Source organism: Cynocephalus volans, chromosome 12 (genome assembly GCF_027409185.1).
Source record: "Cynocephalus volans isolate mCynVol1 chromosome 12, mCynVol1.pri, whole genome shotgun sequence".
NCBI classification, from domain to species: Eukaryota; Metazoa; Chordata; class Mammalia; order Dermoptera; family Cynocephalidae; genus Cynocephalus; species Cynocephalus volans.
The window spans coordinates 93,084,487-93,110,709 of record NC_084471.1 but is presented as its reverse complement, the minus strand read 5'-3'; the positions used below and the strand labels follow the sequence as shown (position 1 = coordinate 93,110,709).

Below are 26,223 nucleotides of genomic sequence, written 5' to 3'. Positions count from 1 at the left end.
GGCAAGTGAGCTTTTTAGCAGGAGTCTGCTGGTGGAGAGTAGGGGAGTTCTCTTTGGTGTAAAGAGAACCCTCATCTTGGCACTGTCACTGATATGGGAGAATAGGGATAATTACCATATTGACAGTGAGAAAGGATGTCAATTTAGGTAATTTTTGGCCTGCTATGAACATATGCTGATTTTTTTCTTCTAATAAAATATCTTTTTTTAGGGCTGGCAGGTTAGCTCAGTTGGTTAGAGCATGGTACTGGTAACACCAAGGTTGGGGGTTCAATCCCTCTATCAGCCTGCTGCAAAAAAAACCCCACAAAACTTTTTTGATGCATATTGGCCACTGAGATAAAAATTTAGGGAAATGATGTTATACTATTATGGCTGTACAATGGTAAAATGGTTCTGTGATTTCTAGGAGAGGCTCCCAGGGAAATGAAATATGAAACCACCTTAAAATAAAATCACTTGGGCCTCTTTGACAGGAGGGCCACTCTGATCTTGATTTTTTTTGTAGCATTGATATTTTCCTACTATTGAAAGTCTAAAATTCTCTTTAGACTTTTAAAGCGTGAAACGGCACACAGGATTCGACCTGTGGGGCAACCACTGCATTTAAAATCTAGGGCTCTCAGATGAATCCAGCTTTATTTAAGCCTGGCCAAATAGGTATTGAAAATCTTAATGAAAGGAAGCATGATGTTATTGGCTTATTTCCCACCTTATTGAGTTTCTGTCACAGTTGGCTGAACAATGTTCGACGACTTAATTTAATTTACTTTCTTTCTGGGGGACAGGCAGGAAAGAGATTCACACAGAAATAGGAAGACCTTAAAGCCAAACAGTTGTACGTAGAAAATCAGAAAGTGGAATGGGCAATCTGAGATAACTGTACTGAAATACTGCTTTAATATTATAAAGGGGGTTAATTCTCTTATAAAATTATTTAAAAATATAAATACCTTAAAAATAGGTTAAAGAAGAAGTGATTTCACAGCCATAGTCTACTATAAAAGAATACCAGCCAGGAACCAAGAGACTTGGTTTGAATTTGAAAAAGTCATATAATCCATTTCAACTGCAATGTACTGGTTGAACGTGTGAATGTGGAGCCAGGCTACTGGGATTTCAACCTTGCAGTGATCACTTCCTAGCTGTGGGATCTTGGGCAGTTTGCATAATCTTTCTGCAAAATGGGTAGGGGGAGGGTAACCTACCTGATAGGTTTGTTATGAGGATAAAATGAGTAAATAAATGTGAAGTATATAGAACAGTGCCTGGTGCATAGTAAATGCTCAGTAAAGGTTGGAAATTATAATTTCCAAGTAATATAATTTTCTAGAACCCAGTTTTCTCATTTGTTTAAAAATAGATTTTTCTGAGCTTCTTGTGTGGGTAATAAGAAGGTGAATTAGAAAGGATCACTTGCCTGAAGGAATTTTCTCTCTAGGAGGGGAGATAAAATACAAAGGCCAAGAGCTCAAAGCAAAATAAAAGGCATCAGAGGTCACTTTGGGTCTGGGAGGATAAAGGAAGTCTTCCTGACCAAGGTGCCAGCAGTTATACTTTAAAGCATTGTTTACTGGTCTTGGGAATATAGATTAATAAAATTTAGAACACAGTTTTGGAAAGAAAACACAGAAGTCAAACTTTATTTTGCCAAATACTGAGGGAAAAATCCCTTCTGCTATTTAATATCACCGTTATTTTATAAAAGAAAGCCCTTGCACGTGAAAGGAGTTATCGCAGTCCAAGGACAGTACTTTAAATCCAGTATATTTGCTTTTATGAAATCTCACTACATTGTTATTTTTTTTCCCCCTCTTGACTTAGGTACAATTTCATCATGGACCAGCCAATCTACATACCAGTGTTCAGGAAGCACTGCTTTTAAGGATAAGAGGATTTCAATTGCCAAAGACCATGGATGGGAAGAAGAAAAAGCATTTCAGCAAAGGATCCATGTAAACAAAGGCACAGGGATAGGGCATTAGGATAATAAATACTAGCTGCCTCATTAGGCAAATTCCAAATCCCAGTACATAGTGAAATATATTTATTTTCCACTTACATAAAGCCTTATATGGGTCAGACAACTCTCCTTCATCTCATAGTTGTGTCATTGGGAACACACGTCCTCCAAGGTGACTGGCAAGGGAGGAGGGGGTAGAGGAGGCAGGAGGCTCTCAATTGCCTCAACCTAGAAGTGAAACATTTCACAAGGACAACCAGTCACACGACCCTATTGTTGGTGCACAGGGGGCTGGGGAAGTAGATGGTCCCATGGAGGTACCTGAGTGGCTGCCATGGTGGGAAAGTAGGAGGAACACTTCGGTTTGGGATTATATACCACGATGGGAGGGAGTAACAGGAGGTAAGAGCTGAAAAAAATCTGCTGTAATAATTTCAGGAAGAACGTGAATTCTGGGCTATTGAGTTTAAGCTTTATTTCCTAATTACATTAATATTTTTGAATACATTAATATTTTTGAGCAGAGACTAATATCAGACCCTTCTTAAAGACAATAATAGTTACTGTAGGAAATAGTAGATTTACTGAGAAACAGCATAAATAAGGGTAGTGATTCTAAAGTTAAATCTGAAATACGGTATGGGGGTAGAATTGATGTACCCTATTTGGATACACAGATATACCTCAGAGATATTGAGGGTGTGATTCCAGACCACTGCAATAAAGAGAATATCATAATAAAGTGAAACACAATTTTTTTGGCTTCCCAGTGCATATGAAAGTTATGTTTACTCTATACTGTAGTCTATGAAGTATGCAATAGCATTGTGCCTAAAAAAAAACAATGTACATACCTTAATTAAAAAATACTTCATTGCTAAAAAATGCTGACAATTATCTGAGGCTTCAGCAAGTCTAAATCTTTTTGTTGGCGGAGGATCTTGCCTCGACGTTGATGGCTGCTGACTGACCAGGGTGGTGGTTATTGAAGGCTGGGGTGACTGTGACAATTTCTCAACATAAGACAGCAATGAAGTCTGCCCCACTGATGGACTCTTCCTTTCATGAAAGGTTTCTTTATAGCATGCGTTGCTGTTTGATAGCATTTTACCCACAGCAGAACTTCTTTCAAAATTGGAGTCAGTCCTCTCAAACCCTGCTGCTGCATTATCAGCTAAGTTTATGTAACACCCTAAGGCTTTGGTTGTCATTTTAACAATGTTCACAGTATTTTCACCAGGAGTAGATTCCATCTCAAGTAACCACTTTCTTTGCTCATCCATAAGAAGCAACTCCTCATTTGTTAAGAGTTTTATCATGAGATTGCAGCAATTCAGTCCCATCTTCAGGCTCCACTTCTAATTCTAGTTCTCTTGCTATTTCCACCACATCTGTGGTTACTTCCTCCACCGAAGTCTTGAACTCCTCAAAGTCATCCATGAGAGTTGGAATCAACTTGTTCCAAAGTCCTGTTAATGGAAATTTTTTGACCTCCTTCTATGAATCACAAATATTCTTAATGGCATCAAGAATGGTGAATCCCTTCCAGTAGGTTTTTAATTGACTTTGCCCAGATCCATCAGAGGAGTCAGTTATAGCCTTACAAAATGTGTTTCTTAAATATTAAGACTTGAAAGCCAAAAGAGTCTTTGATCTATGAGCTGCAGAAAGGATGTGGTGTTAGCAGACATGGAAACAACATTCATCTCCTTGTACATTTCCATCAAAGCTTTTGGGTAACTATGTGCATTGTCAATGAGCAGTAATATTTTGAAAAGAATCTCTTTTTTCTGAGGAGCAGGTCTCAGAAAGGAGTGGGCTTAAATATTTAGTCAACCATCCTGTAAACGGAGGTGCTGTCATCCAGGCTTTTTTGTTGATCCATTTACAGAGCACAGGCAGAGTAGATTTTACATAATTCTTAAGGGCCCTGTAAGTTTTGCAATGGTAAATGAGCACTGGCTTCAACTTACTATTTCTTTAGTGGTGGGGGGGGTGTAGAGACAGGCTGGCCGGTATGAGGATCTGAACTACACTCTAACCAACTGAGCTCACTGGCCAGCCTGACTTCAACTTAAAGTCACCAGCTGCATTAGCCCCTGACAAGAGAGTCAGTCTGTCCCTTGAAGCTTCGAAGCCAGGCATTGACTTCTCCATTCTAGCTATGAAAGTCCTAGATGGCATCTTCTTCCAATAGAAGGCTGTTTTGTTTACACGGAAAATCTGTTGTTTAGCACAGCCACCTTTGTCAGTGACTTTCACTAGATCTTCTGGAGCGTCTATATCAGTACTTGCTGCGTCTTGCACTTTTACGTTATGGAGGCAACTTCTTTCATTAAACTTCATGCACCAATCTCAGCTGGCTTCAAGCTTTTCTTCTGCAGCTTGCTCACCTCTCTCAGCCTTCACAGAATTGAAGGGAGTCAGGGCCTTGCTCTGGATTAGGCTTTGGCTTAAGGAAAAATGTTGTGACTGGGCTGATCTTCCTTCCAGACCACTAACACTTTCTCCATATCAGGACTAAGGCTGTTTTGCTTTCTTATTGTTGGGAAAAATAGGAAAATGTCAGGGCCCCTCAGATGTTCAGAATCTTGCCGAGCATTTGCTGTAAATATCCTCAGGTATTCCTTGTTACTACTTAATGTAAACTGTGTGTGGGCACCCAGGTGTCCAGGGTTGTGGACTTAAGTATAAAAGACAAACAGCTCTGATCCACAGTGCATCTCAGAACTCTCAGAGAAGCTACTAGGGTAGTTGCTCCTAGATCTGAATAAAACCCATTCATTTTTTTCTATACCGACAGCTCCCAGAACCTTTTTTTTTTTTTTTTACCTAGCTCACAGACCTGCATGTGGAGGGTTTGTAACCCAATCTGTGCAACAGACTCGAGGGGTCTGTAAGCCCCAGCTTTACACTTATCATTCCCGTGTTCACTGGAGCAGCACTTCTCATTTCCTTCAAGAACCATTTTCTTTGCATTCACAGCATGGCTGGCTGTTTGGCACAGGAGGCCCAGCCTTTGGCCTGCCTTGTCTATTGACACGTCTCCCTTACTAAGTTTACTCATTTCTAGCTTTTGATATAAAGTGAGAAACGTGCACCTTCTTCCTGTCACTTGAACACTTAGAGGCCATTGTAGGGTTATTAATTGGCCTAATTTCAATATTGTCGTGTCTCAGAGAAGAGAGGCCCAAGGAGAGGGAGAGAGACAGGGAACGGCCGGTCGGTGGAGCAGGCAGAACACACACCATGTTAACTCCTTAAGTTTGCCGTCTGTTGGGGTGGGATTTGTAGCACCCCAAAACAATTGTTATTTTACAATAGTAACGTCAAAGATTACTGATCACAGATCACCATAACAGATATCATGATAACAAAAAAGTTTGAAGTATTGTAAGAATTACCAGAACGTGATATAGAGATGTGGCGGAACAATGCTGCTGGAAAAATGGCTTCGTAGACATGCTCGATGTAGGCCACAAACCTTTAATTTGTGAAAAAGCACAGTACCTGTGAAGCACAATAAAATGAGGTGTGCCTGCAGGGGAGAAGGGAGAGAGAGGCACTGAATGACAGTCCTAAGGCCTCTTGTCTTGGAGATCGGGTGGATGACGTTAAATGAAATAGACCATCATGTGGAGCGCAGGCCTGGTAGAGCTGCATGGTGGGTGTGCCAGGTAACTCACTCCTGCACTTGCTGAGTTTTATGGGCTCGTGGGACATCCAGATGGAGACGCCCAGGAGATAAACATTTCAGACTGGAGGGAAGGTAGAGACTGGGATCTAGATTTGGGGAAAGCTAACGCTCTGGGGGTGAATGGGATCTCTGAGTGGGGTAGGTGCAGAGATAAGGAGAAGGTGGCAGAGGGAGCGCTTTGAACACCACATTTTGGCCCTTGTGTTAGTGGGGAGGGGAGAGAAAGCTGAGGCAGTGAAGAAGCCAGAGGAGGGGTGAGAGAGGCCTGGGGAGCTCCAGGGGGGCCTTGGGATCGTCTTGCTCCCCAGTATCAGCCAGCGGCTAGAAGGAAACAGCAAACGTGTGCTGACAGCTATCACTTTACATGTGTGACCCCAGCCCTCAAGGGCGCCTGTGCTGCTGGCTGGAAATCCCAGTGTATCCTCCCCAGGGAACTCGCCTTCTCACTTCCAAAGAGGAGCATGTCACATTTTCTCCTCTCAGGGAGGCTTTGACACTCCAGACTCCTCTTCAGTCTTGGCTGATGACCTTGCTTTTTGGGTCCCCGAGAACACGGAGGGACAGAAGCCAGCCACCTCCTCATCCCACCGCACAGCTGTGGGTGCCGCTTCGCCCTGGTCCCGTCCTGCTCCCGCGGTGACGTTCCCTCCCCCGCCGCCTGGGTTCTCCCTCCATCCTGGTTGTCTTTATCAGCGCACAAGTGTGCTGAAATCTCTCCTGTCTTGTCGTTAAAAGCTCTTCCTAGAGCCCCAGCCCCTCTAGCTTCTACCGCACTTGTCTGCTGCTCTCCACAGCAGAACTGCTCAGCACGATCTCGCTACTCAGGGGCCTTCGCCTGGTGGTCTCCGACTCATGCTGATCAATTCTTTTCTCACATTCTGCTGAGACGGCCCTGGCCAGTGTCAGCAATGACTTTCCTCTTGCTAAATCCAGTGGTCAGATCTTAGTACTCGTTTACCTGAACCCATAGAACCTTGACAAATGTAATCACTTCCCCTTATTGAGATACCCACTTCTGGGACACTGCACTGCCACGGTTTTCTTTGCACTTCGCTGGCCCATCTAAATGCAGCAACGCCCCAGGGCGCAGTCCCTGGGCCTTTCTCTGTCTCCACTGCTCCTTGGATGATCTTATTCCACTAAATACGATCTACGTACACAGGACTCCCAAGTTTTCTCCAGTTTTGACCTTTCCGTTGGGATTTAGATTTGCGTGTCCATTCGCCTATTTGACATCACAATGGAACAATGAATAGATGCTTAAACCCAACTGCCCCAAACCATCATCGGCTGCTCCCTTCCACACCACTTCCCAGCCTCCAGCACACCAAATCCTCCCGTCTTTGGGCTCTCAGTCTCCCCTTGCCCACTGCAGGCCACCCACCTTCCCTCCACCGGCTTTTGTGACAGCCTCTGACCGGCCTCTCTGTTTCCCCTGCTGCTGTCCCCCACCCCAGACTCAGGACGCAGTCTGTGTCTGTGCAGCAGCCAAAGTGATCCCTTAAAAATGCAGATTTGGGGCTGGCCCGTGGCTCACTTGGGAGAGTGTGGTGCTGACAACACCAAGTCAAGGGTTAAGATCCCCTTACTGGTCATCTTTTTGGAAAAAAAAAAAAAATGCAGATTAGACCCTGTGACTCGTCTGTTCAGAACCCTCCAAAAGGCCTTCCACGGCCTTTACAATAAAGCTCAGCACCTTTTCCATGGTCTATGAGGCCCTCGAGGACCTCATCTGTGATCTTCTCTCTCGGGCTACTCCCCGCTTTCCAGCCACATTGGCTTCCTCCTGTCCCTCAAACGAGCTGAGGATGTTTGGGTCTGGTGGCTTTTGTACCCCACTTCCAATTGCCACATGTTTGAGTTGCTCATTCCTCCACTTGCTTCATCAGGTCTCTGATCAAATATCACCTCCTGAGAGAGACCTTCCTTGACAATCCTGTCTAAATGGCCACTCCCTAGACCCTTTCTAGCCCTTTTACTCGGTTTTTTTTTCTTCACTGTCCCTGTCACTTCCTAAATTTATATTATGTATTTATTTATTTATTTATTTTTAGTTGTCTCTTACACGAGGGCAGAGTAAATGTGAGAATAACCTGTTTTATCCAGTGTTGACTGTCTCCTACCCCACTACGAGGCAGCACCGCTCTCTAGTACTGTCTAATACCCTACTGTGCCTGGTTCGCAGCAGGAAGTCTACAAATATGTACTGAATGAATGAGTGAATGAATGAACCCATTGTATTATTCAGAATCTTGCAAGTAACAGTGAGTGAGATACGGCACCGATAACCGTGAGTGTGCTGTCTTTGGCATAGATGTGGCAGCTGGAAACATTCAGATTCCACAGACAATTTCTGGCTCTTCCATTTTCCACACCTTTGCCCTCAGTGACCCTTCTCTTTCCTTCAATTTCTCCAACTCTGCAGCATTCCGTAAGATAATTCAACCTGAATTTTTTTTTTTTTTTTTGATTGTGAGAATTGCATAACTTGGGTAAAAGGCACAAAGTGTTAAAGATCATGCTGCCATCTAAAGGACAGAAGTGGTAGGAGGTCTGCCCTGTTAGCAAAAGCAAGAGAAGAGATCGAAATTTCATTAGCAGAGGGGTAGGTAAGACCAACTCAGCCTGTTTGAAAAACCTCTTGTTTTTTTTGGTGACCTATGGAAATGAAGGTTGACAGGTAATTAGAAAAAATGTCTGCAAACTATTTAAGGGCAGGAAATCACATTTGGACCTGCTTTTTTCCCTCTCCTTTATTTTTAGTGTGAATGTGTATGCGTGTATGTAGGAGGGCAAGTAGATTTTTATTTTTATTTTCTCGGAGAAATGGTCCCCCCCCAAAATGTTAACAAATGGTTGTCTTTGGGTGATGGAAATATAGTATTTTTTCCTTCTTTGTTCTATTTCCTTGAAGCGTCTTCAAAGTGCCTTATTACTTAAATGCTTTTTGAAAAATGATTTAATTTTTAAATTTAAATGGGGGAAGGAGCAAGGTTTTTCCAGAAAATCCATGCCTTGTAAAGTTCATATTAAAAGAAATCTTTGGGGCCGGCCTGTGGCTCACTCGGGAGAGTGCGGTGCTTAGAACACCAAGGCCTCGGGTTCGGATCCCATATACGGATGGCCGGTTCGCTCACTGGCTGAGCGTGGTGCTGACAACACCAAGTCAAGGGTTAAGATCCCCTTACTGGTCATCTTTTAAAAATTAAAAATAAATAAATAAATAAATAAAAATAAATAAATAAATAAAAGAAATCTTTGATTATATTCAAAATCAATCATGTTGAATGATTAGTATAATATTTTGCTTTTTCTCTCTTTGAAGAGGCCTATTTCCTCTGCTCAAATTGAAAAAAAATGCAAAGGCTTAAATCTGGAGAAATAATTCAGTATGATTAAATAAAAGTGTCCATTAAAATGAATAGGCAAAATTCTAGAAAACAGTTGGCTAGTTCAATACTTTCTGGTTTCTACAGGTGTGTTTCTTCAGGCCTTGAGTGGGATAGTTTGTCCTGTGAAGGAGAAGCAGATTCAGGAAGTTCACAGAACAGACAGGAGTGTTTGGAAAAGAGGAACACTCATGCTAAAGGTCAGGAAAATCCTCCAAGGCATCACCACAGAAACATGCCCAGTCTGCAAGGGTTACAGCTGAAACACACTGACAGTTTACTGCATGTCACCTGAAGCTTTAACAACTCTTTCAGACAAGCACAATCATGTGAGCTGGAAAAAATTTGCTTTTAAACTGTGAAAGCTATCTCATAATGGAGATAGCACTCCAGCAGAGGCACTTTGAGCTCATAGTCACTAGAAGTCTTTTAGAACACTAGAGCAACCATTAGGAAGTGGCGTGGCTGGGATACATGCCCAGTACAGAGAGAACTAATGTCCAATGTGTGCTTTAGAAATGTGGGGGTACCAAGGCTACAGCATTTTCTGGAAGAAAATTGGGGATGATATATATTCTGAGCTGAAGTTGGGATTAAGGACCAATCCTTCAGTGTCTGCCCATAGAACCTTGGGGATTGGCTGGGAGAGGATCAGAGAAAGGCAAGTCTGGCAGGACAAGCCAGGTGTTGCGAATTCCTGCACCATAGGTCTTGGTGGCTTATGTTCTGCAAATGATACCCGCTGAATAATAACAATAGTTAGCATTTGTTGAAGAGTTGCTATGTTTCAGGAAGTGCTTTGCAAATATTTTCATAGTTAATCTTCCCCCAAACCTGATCAAGTAAGTGCTATTAATATAGCATATTAAAAGAACAACATCCCCCAAACCAAGGAACTCCATTTAATTAATTTTTCTAAATTCACACAGCTGATGTGTGCGCAATAAATCTGAGTCCACAAGTTTAGCAACTATACTCTATCATCTAGAGCTTGTCTTCAAACATTTTTGCTTACATAGGCCCTAAAGGAAAGTTGATAATTCTTGCATACTTTTGCAAACTTTTACGTTGACATCTAATTTTTTTCACCATAAGCTAAAAATTTTGCAAAAGATGTAAATGTGTTTTAAAATACTCTTAAAAGATATAGTATCCATGAAATAAAAAATATTGCATTCTTTCTTTTACTCCTTGGAATTATATTCTGTACTTCTCTTACAGAATTATCCTAATATAACATATCTTAGCACTTCTGTTGTTCACTGTGATGTTTAGTTTTCTGTGTCAACTTGGCTAGGCTATATAACCCAGTTGTTCAATCAACATGAGTCTAGGTATTGCTGTGAAGGTATTTTGTAGATGTGCTTAACTTTAAATAAAGGGGATTACCCTTGATAATGTGGGTGGTGATTTATCTAAATAGGTGAAGGCCCTAAGAGCAAAAACTGAGGGAGGTTTCCTGAAGAAGAAATTTGTTCTCAAGACTACAACATTAACTCCTGCCTAAGTTAATGCCTGCCAGCCTGCCCTACAGATTGGCTAAAAGATAAACTAAGACACATTAAAATTTATAGAGTTTAGGGGCCGGCCCGTGGCTCACTTGGGAGAGTGTGGTGCTGATAACACCAAGGCCACAGGTTCGGATCCCTATGTAGGGGTGGCCAATTAGCTCACTTGGGACAGCGTGGTGCTGACAACACCAAGCCAAGGATTAAGATTCCCCTTACTGGTCGTCTTTAAAAAAGCAAAAATGTATAGAGTTTGTTTGAGCAGACAGCGATTCATGAAACAGACAGCTCCAGAACATGAGTGGTTCAGGGCTCCACCAAAGGGGCACAAGGGAAAAGCTTTTACAGGGTGAATGTGGAAGCAAGGCAAAGAAACCATTCCAGTGGAAGTTGCCTAGTTAGAGGTTAGCTGGTGGTTTCTGACTGGCCTAGAATATAACCATGTACACTGAGTTGGGTGTCAGTTTGCTTGCATGAGAACCCAAGTGCTAGAGCTGCCTCAGTCTATGGCCTCCCAATTAATTATTTTAACAGATTTTAGGCTTGCCAGGCTCCACAATCACATGAACCAATTCCTAAAAATAAGTCTCTTTATCTCCATCTGTCCATTATCTCCTGCTGGTTTTCTCTCTCTCTCTCTTTTAAAATTTCAGCAGCTGGCTGGTACCAAGATGGAAACTTGGACCTTGATGTTACAGCACCATGCTTTAACTGACTGAGCTAACTGGACAGCCCTAGTTCTGTTTCTTTTGAGAACCTGATTGATACATTCACCTTAGTAAGCTTAACTACTGAAACAAGAACAATGAAATGTCCACTGAAGTTAATTACATATAATTTTTTGTGGCAATAAGGTTTTTAGTGTTAAAATATTTATTTGGCATTGACTTATCACTGTAATTATTAATAGTCTGTAGCTGCTCAAAATGGTGTATATATATATATATATAGAAACATTTGATAATTATTTTTTAAAAGTAAATATATGCAGGAAATGCATCTCTTAATTAGATTCACTGAGTACAGTATACTCGTGAAACTATTGATGCGGCCTTTGTTAAAGGAATTTTTCAATTGTCTCTGGTCCTGGAACCATCTAAGGTTTGATATGGGTGAGAGGTAGACCTTTCTTTGTAAATTGGGAGAAAAGTGACTGTAAGAGAGGAGAGTGCATTATCAGTCATAGGAAAAGTGCTGTAAAAGTAGAGGGTCTGGAAACAGGTTCCTTTAAAACTATCTGTGACCTTGTACGCATTCTAAAATCTTTGTGCACCTCCAGGGTAAGAGTGCCTTCCTTGGAAGACTGCTGCTTATTTGCCTGAGTTTCAAAGTGACCTTGTTTCTCTCAGATATGCTGGTTGCTACCCTGGTTTGGACTTAGTAAATTTGGCAGCCTCTGATTTCTGCTTGTCTTCTGTCTTCTGTTAATTTAGGCACGTTGCTTTACTGTGATCTCTGGATTTAATATCCATGCAGGGTCTGGACTATCTTCCTCATTTTTTTCAAGGCTCCTGTCCAGGGAGTGTTCTTGACTTCCCAGCATTTTAACTTGACCCCTTGGTCTTCTGTTATTCCTGTCTCAGAATGGTGCAACTGCTTACGATGGCCTCAGGGGGCTCTGTGGCTGCTCAAGGCAGTGACTGGCTTCCACCTGTCAACCATCTTCTTTTTATTGACTCAGTCATGAGGTGACCATTAAGTTAAAAAATAGCACGTTGTCTTACTTGGAAATCTGGCCCCTTTGTCTGCTTTAATCTGTTTCTATTCATCCTGCTTTATTCTCATGTACCTTTTGGTCTTCTTTCCCCTTAAGCTTGGCTGCTTTTTGCGTTTCATGATTCTCTAAGTGCAAGTAAAAATGAAACCATAAAAAACAATATTAAAATTTACCAAAATTTTAGAGATTGAAGGAATATTATAAATCATAATTTCTCTGTGTGTGTGAAATAGATTTTGGGGTTGTGCAGAAGTTATTAAACCTGTGGGGTCTGAAGGTACGAGAGAAAATTTGAGAACCAACATTCCTCTAGGATTTTCTGACTGCTCTGTGGTAGCACATTTCATATCTGCTTCTGTCAGTCTTTGCATCTCGTCAACAAACGTTACCTACCCTGGCAGTAGAAATGGTGGAGGAACGTGGCAGAGAAAGAAATAATAAGGTTTTTACTTGAAATCTACTCTTGTAGGAGGGGTTTTCAATATTTAAGCTAACTCTTTCTCTCCTGGGATGCTTTGTTTTGTTCTTTTTTTTTTTTTTTTTTTTTTTAAAAGATGACCGGTAAGGGGATCTCAACCCTTGGCTTGGTGTTGTCAGCACCACGCTCGGCCAGTGAGCAAACCGGCCATCCCTATATGGGATTCGAACCTGTGGCCTTGGTATTATCAGCACCACACTCTACCGAGTGAGCCACGGGCCGGCCTTGCTTTGTTTTGTTCTGTGGACAATAGTTTCTTCTCATGATTGTGAGTTTCTCATCTGTAGTTCCCTTGTTCTAATCGAAGGCTCTTGCAATATGGATATCTTGGAATATTCTTCCGCAGACTCATGCAATCTGGTGGTCCACTTCTGGATTCTGTTGGCTGAGATCTCATTAACCTCTCCAGGTAGCCTTATTGAATGGGATTCAAGATAACCCCTATGCTGACCCTCTCTCTCACATAAATGAAACCCACCTAGTACCACTGTGTGTGCATGTGGTGCTTTGTGTTTGTAAGAGGTGCCCATTTCTAAACATACTTTATTTTTAATCTATTAGGAAAGCGTTGTAATATATACTGGTTTTGTTAGAAGAAAATCCTCTATTGCCATCTACCAGAAAGTAAATATACAAGCTTATGATGACTACCATGTGAACAAATCTCAACCCCCCCCAACATTTGACGTTGTACCCTTGACAGCACACAGGTTATACACCATACGTGATGGCCCCAGGCCCACAGATGGTCTGCAGGAAACACATGCTTTGCCGACACAAACTTTGGCAATGAAGGCTGATCCCAACACAGAAGCACACTATTCTTCATCCTGCATTCATCAATTAGGAGGATTGTTTCCCTCTTAGAATAGCCTTCCTGAAGCTCTTCCTTGTCATGAGGTAAGGGTCAGGCTTCCCCCAAACATCCTTTGAGATGTTGAAGCAGTGGGATTCAGAGAGGAGCGACAGCTGCCTCCAAAGAAATTCTCTTCACAAATCCCCACCAATATCTAACCATCTGATCTTTTATAACCTTGATGTGCAAGAAGGATTTCAAGAGCCGTGTTAACAGGATTTTGGCTAACTACTTTGCAAATTCTGCTAATGGTTTCATACCAACTTTATCATCTATTTTACCTTTGTCCTTCAGTCGTAACTTCTATCTTAACATATTATTATAACAAATATAAAATGGAAATATTTTTCCAAAGGCAATAAACACCTTTCAGCTTATTCCAATGAGAAGATCTTAACATGGATAGAAGTTATCTTCATCGGAAAACTGAAGTTTACCAAAGAAGCTTTTTTATGGGTTTGGTATAAAAACAACAGGGAAAATTTCTTTCAGAACAATTTATTAGGGAGAGTATCATGAGAGTCTTTTTATCTTTCTCCCTTCTGGAAGATGCAAAGGATCATGTGGAAGAGATATCCTGGAGAACAGATTAAGGGGAGATGGGTTAAAGCTGTAAATAGCAAGATTTAAGATTAAGTATGAAGAATTTCCTGACATAGAAAATTCTTTAGCAATGGGATAAAACATCAAAGAACTCTTTCCCCAGCATTGGCCTCCAAACCAACTTTGTTGGGTTATTTAAACTGCTTTGCTTCCTGTAATTTTCATTGATCTCTGCAAGTGGATGATACTTGGTTCCTGATTAAACCAGGAAACTACTGCTAGAGAGATTCAGTATAATTTCTCTTTCCACAGATATATGGAACTATTAGACATTTTAATACATATAAACAAAGATAGCCTTGTGATCTAGACTTAGGTATCATACTAAAAAGAATATATGTAACTAAAGCAATTAAAAATCTTTACTCAGTTTCTTATGCAAATTTATACAGGTATCAGGAGGTGGTGAGTGTTGGGGAATAATTTTCCATGACTCTTACATGTCTGCATGTCTTGTAAAGCAAAGCACTGAGTGCCCTTTGTTCTGGACTCTCTTTTCAAGGATGTTTGTATAGCAAACAGCCTTGGAAGATAGAGATTGTGTCTCTCCCTGAAGCAAAGGGCAGGTTTTCTCATAGTCTTGTGTGTATGCAGTATGATGTCCCCCCAAAGATGTTCATATCCTAATGCTGGGAAGCTGTGAATATGTTACCTTACATGGTGAATGGGAATTAAGAATGCTAATCAGCTGAAGGACCTTAAAATAAGGAAAGTATCCTGCATTACCCAGGTGGCCCCAATGTAATCACAAGGGACCTTTGAAGTGCAGAATGAGGCAGAAGAGGAGGTCAGAGAGATGTGATGTGAAAAGAACTCAATTTGCCTTTGCTAGTTTTGAAGATGGAAGAAAGAGGCCACGGGCCAAGGAATGCTGGCAGCCTCCAGAAAGCTGGAAAAATCAAGAAAATGGATTTTCCTCTAGAGCCTCCAGGAAGAATGCAGCGCTGCCTATACGTTGGATTTCAGTGCAGTGAGGCATAGTTTGGATTTCTGACCTCCAGAACTGCAGGATAATAAATTCATATTGGTTAAGCCACTAAATTTGTGGTAATTTGTACACTTTGACAGACAGAAATAGTGTCTCTCTCTGGAGAAATGGGTGAGCATGCTTACTGTATGATATTGTAAGGATAATGTCTCTTTCTGGGACAAAAAGCATGCATGCTTATTTCGCATTATAAAATATTCACGTTCTCAGAGTTGAGTTTTTACCTGCTGGAACACAGCCAGCTGAGGATGCACGTGTTATCTAGCTCTCTCTGCACGGCCTTGTGGGTACTGGTACTTGGAGGAACTGGCTCAAATGCTGATATACTGGCTGCTACTGTTGTGCTGAGTAACAACCTGTCCTTTGTCTAGGATCCAGGAGTCTCATGTCTTCTGCCAGCCTCCATAAAACTCTAGCAGGCTAACTTGTTAGTTTGCAAGTAGGCCCTTCATAGCATGTTCATTGTTAAAGCACTTCTGCAAAATTTCTTTAAAAAATCCATTAAACTAGGGCTAAGCACCTATGTAATTATTGCATTTAAGATACCATTTACTCTCTTTTGTACTTTAGGAATGAAGTGTCATAATCTCTCTCTCTCTTTATAAAGATCAGAGACCAGTTTGCAATAAAATAAAATAAAAAGCAATAAATAAATAATAAAATGAAATAAAAGAAATAAAATAGAAAGCAAAACTGGATGTTTATCACAGATAGTTTGAAAAGCATCTCTCCCTTCTGCAAATTTACTACTATGGCAGCTACTAAAAAGTTCCCTATCTTTTTCTGTCATCTGCAGAATTTCCTTACTGCCACATTTCTCCATTTATCTTCCTTCTTCCACAACATGCTGTATGAAGAGAAAATCCTTGGGAATTAGTCTCTCATTCTTTTCTCATGAGAAACATTCCCCTCTGTGAAGTTTTGGTGGATTAGGTTTCTCTCTTGACTCTACCACAAAGCTTTCTAGCTTCAGTAGCCACTTTCTTGTTTTCAGCTTAAACTCTGTGGCAAACGTCCCGTCCGTGTTTCAGAAGTCATGTAAATCAAGGATTTTGTCTCACAGATGAGAAAACCAAGGCCTCTAATGACCAGGAGAGTTGTTGCTTGTTTGAGTCTCTCCTGACCTAACTACCTAGTGTCTTGGGAGAAATCTTGTGGCTGCTGTCATCCCCCATCTCCCTGACCCAAGGCCTGGCTCAGTCGGTAGTTTGATTTGACATTATTGCTTCTCTACAACTGTGCAACTGAAATTACTGCATTTACAGGCTGACTGTGCCCAGAGAAACTGATGTGTGAACAAGTTGGAAATCAGCTTACAACCATGCTCACATTAATTAATTAATGAATTAGTTAATTTAAGAAATATGTATTGAGAGACTAATAGGTGGCAGGCCCTCTTCCAGGGCCAGGCCCTCCTTGGTACTGGAAGAGTGCCTGGAGTGAGGCTGGGAGGTGGGCTTCCTGAGAACGGTTAGGAGGTCTCTATTTGGGAAGAACTGAGAAGGGGACTCTGGGGCCTGGATTGTGAGGAAGTTTAAGGACTTTAAACGAAAGAGAGCTTTGTGGGGTTCAGCTTTGAATTTTTTTTTTTTTTTTTTTTGCCAGTAACATTTTTTTCTAGAGTCAAGAGTGTGACTGAAACATTTCTTCATCTTAACAGATGTAATGAGAAAAGGGATAGATTCTTTTTCTTTTACAATTCTTCCTCTTTGAAAGAAATAATAATAACAAAACTTACTGTCCATGTTCCTGGAAGTCACCAATGAATAATATGAGCCAGGGATTTGTCTATTCAGTAGGGGGCTAATTGAATTCTCTACGCTTGTTTTTATATTTTTGTTTTTATAGTTTTTATATGTTTTCATATTTGTTTTTATATGTTTTTATATTTTTACTTTATAAAATATAAATGTTTTTATGAAATGTGTGCTCCTTTTGTTGTGAGGAGTACAGAATGATCAATTCGTCTAAGAGATTTGGAAGGAGCTGGAGACCACCAGCTTGGTAAATAGATAATCTTAATGTATTCTCTGCAAAATACATTATGTATAAAATATTCAAATTTTAAGGAAAGGAGATTGGACCACGTAGAAATTTGGTTCCTAACAGAACCTCTTCTTGATTGGAGAAACATAAGCAAAGGGTTTCATACATTCTGGCAGAGTTATGTAAACTATGCTTTTCTGCTCTATCACAAAGGAAAGGGAGAAAAAGTTTCAATGTGTAGCAGAGATATACATGCTCCAAAAGCAGAAGACCAATAAACCGCCATCCTGCACCCCTCCAGCCTTCAAGAAGCATAAAGAGGGTCTACAGAACAAAAGATACTTCAGAACAAATTATGAGTCCATAATAGATAGATTAACGAATTTTTTATTAGTTTCAAAGGAATGGTTATTACAAAAAAAAATTACACTGAAACTGTCTGTCAGATTGAACTTACATATAGGCAATAAACCACGTGTAATTCTCTGATAAAACTAGGTGAGAACAAATATTATTTCTATAGTTTTTATAAGAAATGAAACTACATTTAAATTTAGAAACAGTTTATATGGATTGATATTTAGTTAAAGTGATTAGTATTTAAAAATACTCCTTTAGTAGGCCATCTAGATTAATGCGTACAGTTTAATTTTTATCTGAAGATGTTTTGTTGTAGAATAGACATATGCTGTGACTCATATACTCATTCCTGGTATTGGCTGGCCTGGCCATTGACCTCTGTCTTAGCCAGTTTCTGTTGTTTATAACAAAATACGTGGAACTAGGTAATTTATAAAAAAACATTTATTGCTTACAGTCTCAGAGGCTGGGAAGTCCAAAATCCAGGAAACACATTTGGTGAAGGCCTTGGGGGTGGTGACAATGACCCAGGGGTCTCACAAAGCAGAAAATGGTGGAGCGGAGAGAGAGACAGACTCTTCACGCTCCCCTTTTAAAGCCCTCAGAACCACAAGCCTGACCACCGTTATTAATCCATTCACGATGGCATGGTCCTACAATCCAATCACCTCTTCAAGGCCCCACCCTTCACCCACCACAATAGGATTTCCCACCCTCAGCATCACAGTGGGGATTTCAGCTTCCATGAGGTTGTGGGGGAGGCAGCCATCTTCTGAGCTTAAGCTGGATAGCACCGTTCACCTGGTCATTGCTTTTAGAATTGGAGGGGTGATGCCTGGAAAGAGATACACCTCAGGAGTTTACCTGTTAAGCCTAAAAAGTACTAGCAAAATTCAGTGATGGGATAAAGAAGTTTGGAAAAAATACTTTTCACAGATGAGGAAGACAAGAAAGCAAAGAGCAGGACATGTAAAAACAAGTAAAACTGCTACATTTCCTCTCACGGGATTGATTTTTCTACAACTCCTGAGGGCCAGAGTATAAACTATGACCTCTCAAATTCCTCTGCAGTTCCGTTCTAAGAGGTAATTAAATCAATTTAATATTCTTGTCTTTTCACAACATTAATTCATTCCTACTTTTGCCTTGTTTTAGTTGAATTTATTATTTATTCATTGCATAAATATTGTGGATTATGGAAAAAATATTTTTAAATGAGTCAATATATATGGGACACTTAGAACAGAGTCTGGCACCTGTCTGCACCTCATAAATGTTTGTTCTTATTCGCTTTTCGTAAGAGTAAACAAAAAATCTTATGACAAGTCTAATAGTATTTAAGCTGTTATGGTTAGTCTTTGGAATGCCTTGTGGTCAAAAGTTTCTTCAGCCCAGCATGACATTAATTTGAATGCACTGAGCTGGTTTCCCAGAGAGCTGGATAACATTTTTGACTTTTTAGGATGACCTTTCAGGCTGTCTTTGTCTGATGGTTTATGTCAAAAATCTCTCTTTTCTAGTCTCTTGAGTTTTAGGGGCAACCAGAGATGTTTTGAAGTAAACCAACTGTTAGATGTCGCCTTCTTCTCACTGCTTTCGGTTTTAGGAACTATGACCTGGGTTTAAGATTTTTGGTTTTCTTTCCTCTTTTTTTGAATGTCTATAAATAGTCTGTATGTCAAAGCTAAATGGGAAATTTAGTTTTAGATTAGTAGGTAAGAGACAATACTGAATTCCTTGGAATGATTAAATTTTGTGCCTGTTTTAAGTTGGCCTGACTCAATGTTCCTAGTTAATAACTAAATTTGAGAATGTAGTATTTTGTGTTTTTCTTTTTTGCTGAAGTTAGCATAGCACTGTTTCTACACCAGACACTTTTTCCTGGGTCAAAGTTCATGTGTTTTTATCTAGTGATCACGGAGTGAAAAACATATTCTTCAGATACTCCTTTCGAGGTGCTTTACCAGAGAACCTCTTTGATCTCCCTTCCCCCACCAAAGAGCTCAAAAACACATGGTAGTTTGATAAAGAGAAAAAATACTGCTGCTATGGTTTGAATGTTTATGTGCTCTCCAAAATTCAAGTTGACACTTAATCCCCAGTGTGGTGGTCTTAGGAGGTGGGGTCTTTATCAGGTAATTAGGACATGAGGGCTCCACCCTCATGAATGGATTAGTGTCTTATACAAGGGCTGGAGAGAACTAGCTTGGACCCTTTGCCCCTCCATCTTCCACCAAGTGAGGATGTCAGCAAGAGATGCCATCCACAGAGCAGTCCTCACCAGACATCAAACCTGCCAGCACCTTGATCTTGGACTTCCTAGCCTCCAGGCCTGTGAAAAGTAAATTTCTGTTCTTTAGAAATTACCCAGTGTCATGGGTCAGCCCGTGGCTCACTTGGGAGAGTGCGGTGCTGATAACACCAAGGCCACGGGTTCAGATCCCTATATAGGGATGGCCGGTTAGCTCACTTGGGAGAGCGTGGTGCTGACAACACCAAGTCAAGGGTTAAGATCCCCTTACTGGTCATCTTTAAAAAAAAAAAAAAAGGAAAGAAGTTATCCAGTGTCAGATATTTTGTTATAGCAGCACAAACAGACTAAGAACTTCCAGTCATGATTTTCAAAAAGAATCTGATTTGAGAATATCTTCTTTCCAGTCTTATACCTTCTCCTTCATAATTGTCCCCTTCAGCAATTCCATTGCTGTAAAAGCTGCTTCTGCTTTAGAAGCCTGATACTGAGAAAACTCCAGAAGGAGGTTTTGAGCTATTTGAGACTTATTTCTTTGGTGGTCATAAGGCTTTGCTCCATTGAAGAACTGTAACTAGTAAAGATTATTAGCAACTTAGAGTCTGAGAATGTGTCCCAAATTTATGAAGAGCTCATTGAGTATAACAGGATTCACATTTACACAGATGTTCAAAAACAAAAAACAAACAAGTAACTTTTTGCATCTATGTAACTGACCTCTCATCTTGCTTTTGCTCCTACTGATGTGGAGGGGGGAAAAAAACACAAAATGCTGTTTGTTAAGGCTGGCATATCAAAATGCCTTGGACTAGATGGCTTAAACAACAGAGATTTATTTTGTCACAGTTCTGGAGTCTGAAAGACCAAGATCAAGGTGCCAGCAGGGCTGGTTTCTCTTGAGGCTTGCAGATGGCCACATTTTCTCTGTGTTGTCACATGGTCTTTCTTCTATGTATCCTTTGGTGTGTCCAAATTTCCTCTACTTACAATACCAGATTGGATTAAAGCACACCCTTAGGTCCTTGTTTTAATTTAATCACCTCTTTAAAGGCCCTGTCTCTAAATATAGACATATTCTGAGGTACTGGGGGTTAAGGCATCAACACATGAATTTTGGAGGGGACACAATTCAGCACATCAGTTAGAAATAACCTGGTTTCTTCTGTTTTAAAATGATTTGTTTTTATTAAATACTAATGGAAAGTTTAACCTCTCTGGGTCTTTCCACCTCTGAAGCGGTTTCACCTTATTCTTCCTTCCCAAAATGGTATCTGGATTCAAGCAGAAGCTTGGTATTGATGAGAGAAGGAAAAGGACCTTTGCCCTCTGGGCACTTGCTGGCTTTAACTGATCGGTCCCTCATCCCACCCTGGTAGGGTGGTGCTGGTGTTCCTCGTGGTGGACTGATGGGATCTGTTCTTGGTCATTCTCCTGACTTCCATTGCTAATAACCATGGGATATGCCATCGCCTCTGAAGATGAGGTCTCTGCAGGCCCTTACCTTTTTCTCCAGATCTCAGGCCTCTTCCAGTCATTATGAAAGACATTGAACTGAACAAAAAGATTACTGGGTGTCTTTAGTAGAAAACAAGGCATGCTCTAGTGTATTCTTCTGATTATCTGATTCCTTTTATTATCTTTGAACTATTGTACAATTCTATAAATTGTAGCAAACTAATAATGATGCAAACAATTCTTGTCCACAGAAATACAAATTTAATTGTATTCAGAGGAAAACTTTGATTTTGAGGCTGCTTCCGAGGCCTTCACTTTGGGGTATCACTTTCTGCGCCCCAACAATGTCATAATCTGCAGATTCTCTACCTTATGTCTCATAGTAAAATTCTATATTCTGGACTTAAAACTCTGTGTAAATAGGAAAACATTTTAGAATTTAAAAAAATTTGTGTTCCTGAAAGTCAAGGCTATTGTTTCAGTTGTGTTCAAATATAATCTAAAACTTGAAGTTGACTTCTTTAGAGTAATTAATACCATTGATTCAATGTGAAGGAGAGCCTTGGGAATACTGGGAATTAGAAATTATGGGTGTGAAGATACATTGCCTTTGTATCTAAAAATATTATCCTCTTTTCATGATTGCGATGTTTTTGTCTGCATTGAGTATTTGCTGCAATATGTAATGGAATGTGTTCTTTGGTGCTGGAGAAAATGCGTCTATAGCAACACACTAAATTAATGTGTGTCTCATGTTTACGTTATATTCAGGGGAAAAACGCTTCACTAACATTTTGAATCTACTTTTATTCACAGTGAAGTTCAGTTCAGTACCCTTGCTTTCTATCTCCCTATTGCTTCCCTGGGATTTAAAAAAATATATATTATTTATTCATTTAATTTTAATTTTAATTTATCAATATAAAATATAGTTGATTTTTGTGTCGCTTTACCAATTCCTCCTTTTCCCCGCCTCTCACTCCCCTCCCCCATCAACATCACATCTGTTCACTTAACAGGCTCAAGGAATGAATTACTGTGATTGTTGTGTCTTTTTCTTTCTTTCTTTTTTTTTTTTTTTTTACAAGCTTCTGGATTTTTCTCTAATCACATTTATTCCAAGAGTCATCTATTTTTTATGCATCTCTTCATTCCATAAGTAGACTTCCTTTTTTATTTTCAGTATGGTTTGATTTCTCATATATAAACAATTTTTGCACTTGGTTGGAATGCTTTTTGAAATGGTCTAAATAACTGCTTTTTTTTTTGTTTTTATATAGATATATGGTAAACTTCACATATCCGAGCTTTTGCGGAATTCAATATTTTGCCCTTTAATTTATCCAAAACTTACATTTTCTGGCTTCCAACCATCTCTTTCTTACATGTATTTACTTAATCTTTTCTTATATCATCAGCCAACTTTGTGTGTGGGGGGGTGAGGTGGGAGGGCATTTTCCACAGAGAATCAAAAAATGTTTTATAACTTAACAAAAAGAGCCCATTGGTCAGACAGTGGGAAGCCATGTGAACTACAGATTTGGGGCCATTGTTAGGGCCACTCACTAAAACCATAATCATATAGTATTCAATTTAATTCTTTCCTTTGAAAGGACTAGATATTATTAAGATGTTATAAAATATCGGTGTTTTCCACATGTAGCTAAACACATGGATGCTAAATCCATGAATGTCAAAACTAAAAGTAGTCCATAGTTTACAAATTATACTGGTTTGGAATGCTAATTTTAGAATGTTATTTTTATGACTTAGCATTAATCACAATACCAATAGCTAATGAGTATTGAATGTGCCCTATGTATTGAGTACTGGTCTCAACATTTTCTATGTATTGATTATTTTAATTGCACAACAGTTTTTCAAGGCACATAATATTATGATTTTTATCGTAAGCATAGAGCCTAAATCACAGGGAGGTTAAGAAACTGCCTTAAGCTCAGGGTTTTTTTTTTTGGAGGCTGGCCGGTGCAGGGATCCGAACCCTTGACCTTGATGTTATGAGCACCAGGCTCTTCCAGCTGAGCTAACTGACCAGCCCCCAAGCCGACGGTTTTAAAATGACTTGTTTTAATCGGTTATGGTAATAAGACAAGCAGACATGGAAATGATTGTCACTAAGGGAGAGGTTTTTACTCACAGATCTCTAGAAGCAGGAGGCACAGCTTGTCATGAAGGGCCACATGGGGAGGCACCAGGGTCGGTCAGGAGGCAGCAGGAGGAGGAGGAATGCACGGGCAGCAGCTTTTACTGTGGGTCTAGGGAGGAATAGACAAGGCAGGGTAAGCAGGCTTAGGATTGGCTGGTTTGAATAATTTCAGTGGGCTCCAGGGGTTGCCCTTGGTTTTCTAGTACTTGGCCCTGGGATGATTAGGACAGAAGAATATTGCCTCCTGCAGTGTAAGAGTCCATAGAGGAGGTAGTTTGGAGTATGGGCTCTGGATTGATTGGTTTGTGTATGAAAGGCTCACTTGCAGGGGAGTCCTGGCTGTCTCTTAAGAACTGGCTAGCTCTGGGAGGGGCAATCTTTCCCCTGTCAGTGAGGCCCCAGATGCCACAGCACCAAGAAGACAGAAAATAAGAAGATATAGTTAACATGGTCACACAGATAATGAGTGGTGGAGTAAAGATTCCTCAGCAATATTTTGATCTAGAACTTCTGTAGTCCTCTTGGTTGGTACTAATGGATTCTAGGTAATTCTAAAATATCACAGATGGATTAAAATGCCTTTTAGTGTAATTACTGTGCCCCTACATAACTGATTGAAGAGCATCAAAAAAGGTTTTATAATGCTGCTCTAAACCTAAGTGACGATTATTGGGTCCTAGCAGTGCCCTTGGTATGTCCCCATACACTGAGGTGGAGGCAGGGGCTGGTCCTGCTTTGCAGACTTTGATTGACCTAGGTCATGATCATTACCTTGGCCATCATGGGCAAAAAACTAATAGATTGATTCGTGGCTCTTTTAGGTTATGAGGACCACTATAAAAAATAATAATCTTGACAAATATTTTAATGCAAAGCTGCAATGAATCAGTTGTAAAAGAACCTTTTATGAATTTAACTAACTTTTAAGCTAGAATTTTTAAACATTTACTCTTTTCCCAGCTTTTTGTGAGATGCTGTAGAAAATTTTTTTTAAAAATTACTCTAATTTGTCCCCCAGTTTGGCAGGATAAGGAGTAAGTGTCAGACTTTAGATAATGCAGACCAAAAATACAATGTGAATTTAGATTAAGGAATTCACATTGTTTTGAGATGAGGTTAATCAGGTTACTTAATATCTTTGAGCTTAAGTTTTCTTATTTGTAAAACCAGAATAATTATACTTAATTTCTAGTATTGTTGTCAGACATAATTAAAATAACGTGTATAAAATACTTAGCAGAGTTCTGGCTTGTAGTTATAAATCAACAAATACGGGTTGCTATGATTCTAATTATTAATGAAGAGGCAGGTGCAAACAGTGTATGATAAAGTCTAGAAGTCTCCACTTGTCAAACATAAATCCATCCGAAAGCTTGCCCCTGCACCTGATCTCCTATTTCATGCTCACCTGCCTTGCACTTTCCACCTCCGTTATGCTAGGAGGACTAGACCTTACTTCAGCATTCCTCTGTGCTGTGTCTCATGTTGCCTCTTCCTGTGGAAGTGCCCCTCCCACAGTCTAGCGTCTGTGCACCCCAGTCTCCCTCCATCTCTCTTCCACAAGGCTGGCCACTGGTCACACTCCCTTCTTCTCGGCTGTTCCACTGTATTTTCCAAACGTTACTAAAAGTGCCTTAGCATAGTCTTTCACCTTCTTATTTAAATGCCCACCTTCTCTTGCTGGACTGGAAATTCTTTGATGGCAAGGACTCTCTCCTCATGTCCTCAGTGCCAAACAAATAGACATTTGTTAAATTGATGTAAAAGTGCTAGGGGGTAGAGGGGCCAGTTCTTAGCAGAAGAAGCTTGGACATCTGGACATAATCTGAGAAACAATCTGTTCTCCATTGCTTATAATAAAATAACTGAGACTGGGTAATGTATAAAGAAAAAAAGTGTATTTCTTACAGTTTTGGAGGCTGGGAAGTCCAAGGTCCGGGAGGCACATCTGGTGAGGACCTTCGTGGTGGAGGCTTTGTAAAAGGTCCCGTGGCATTGTAGGGTGTCACATGGTAAGAATGGCAAGAATGCTTTAGCATGCTCACTTGCTCTCCTTATAAAGCCGCCACTCTACTCCCTGATATCCCATTAAACCATTAATACATCACTCCATGAATAGATTATTCCACTCGTGAGAACATAGTCCTTATGGTCCAATCACCTCTTAAAGGCCCCACCTTTCAAATACCATAATTGGATTTCCCACCCTCTTAACATTTTACAGTGGAGATCAAGTTTCCAACACATTAACTTTTGGGGGACACATTCAACCCATAGCAAAGGGAGAGGGTCTGGACTTGGCACTGGGCAACAAGAAGAAGGGTTGAGTCCAAGAGACACTGTAGAAGACATCACCACAGAGGATCAAATGAGAGGAAGGAGCCAGATGTTCTTCATATTCGGGGTTCCATGACCTGGTTTATGTCCTGGCTTTGTCACCCACTAGCTGTGTGACTTTGGAAAATTAATTTAGATGTCTTTGCTTTGGTTTCCTCAGCTCCAAAGTGGGACTAAAAATTATATCAGAGGTTGATTAAATGAAACGATATATTTAAAGCCAACAGTCTAATGCTTAATGGGTGATATATAAGTTAATTTAAACATACTGTGTTATATTTTAGATATTGTATAAGGGTGATGCAAACATTTTTGGTTGTTTTTGTGTATGTGGGTGAAGAGATTGGGATGGTGTAGGAAGGCCAGTTATGCTAGCTTGTAGTATTTCAGGAGACTATCTGAGAAAATTTATTAAAATTTAGCGGGACTGTAGTGCCATAAATGCCAGGATAAATGTATAAACAAGCT

The 26,223-nt window shown here is 40.2% G+C and overlaps 1 protein-coding gene across 4 annotated transcripts in view; it reads left to right on the top strand.

Moving 5' to 3' along the window:
• Nucleotides 1-26,223, top strand: part of AEBP2 (AE binding protein 2) — a 211,001-nt gene that overhangs the window by 166,813 nt on the left and 17,965 nt on the right. For 3 of the 4 annotated variants that reach the window (XM_063075485.1, XM_063075480.1, XM_063075479.1), the window contains one exon: nt 1,825-2,720. In XM_063075485.1, the coding sequence (XP_062931555.1) occupies nt 1,825-1,885 (61 nt within the window). In that variant the 3' untranslated portion in view covers nt 1,886-2,720. Of the gene's footprint in view, nt 1-1,824; nt 2,721-26,223 lie in introns of those variants that run through there. The other variant, XR_010021350.1, reaches the window with a different exon arrangement.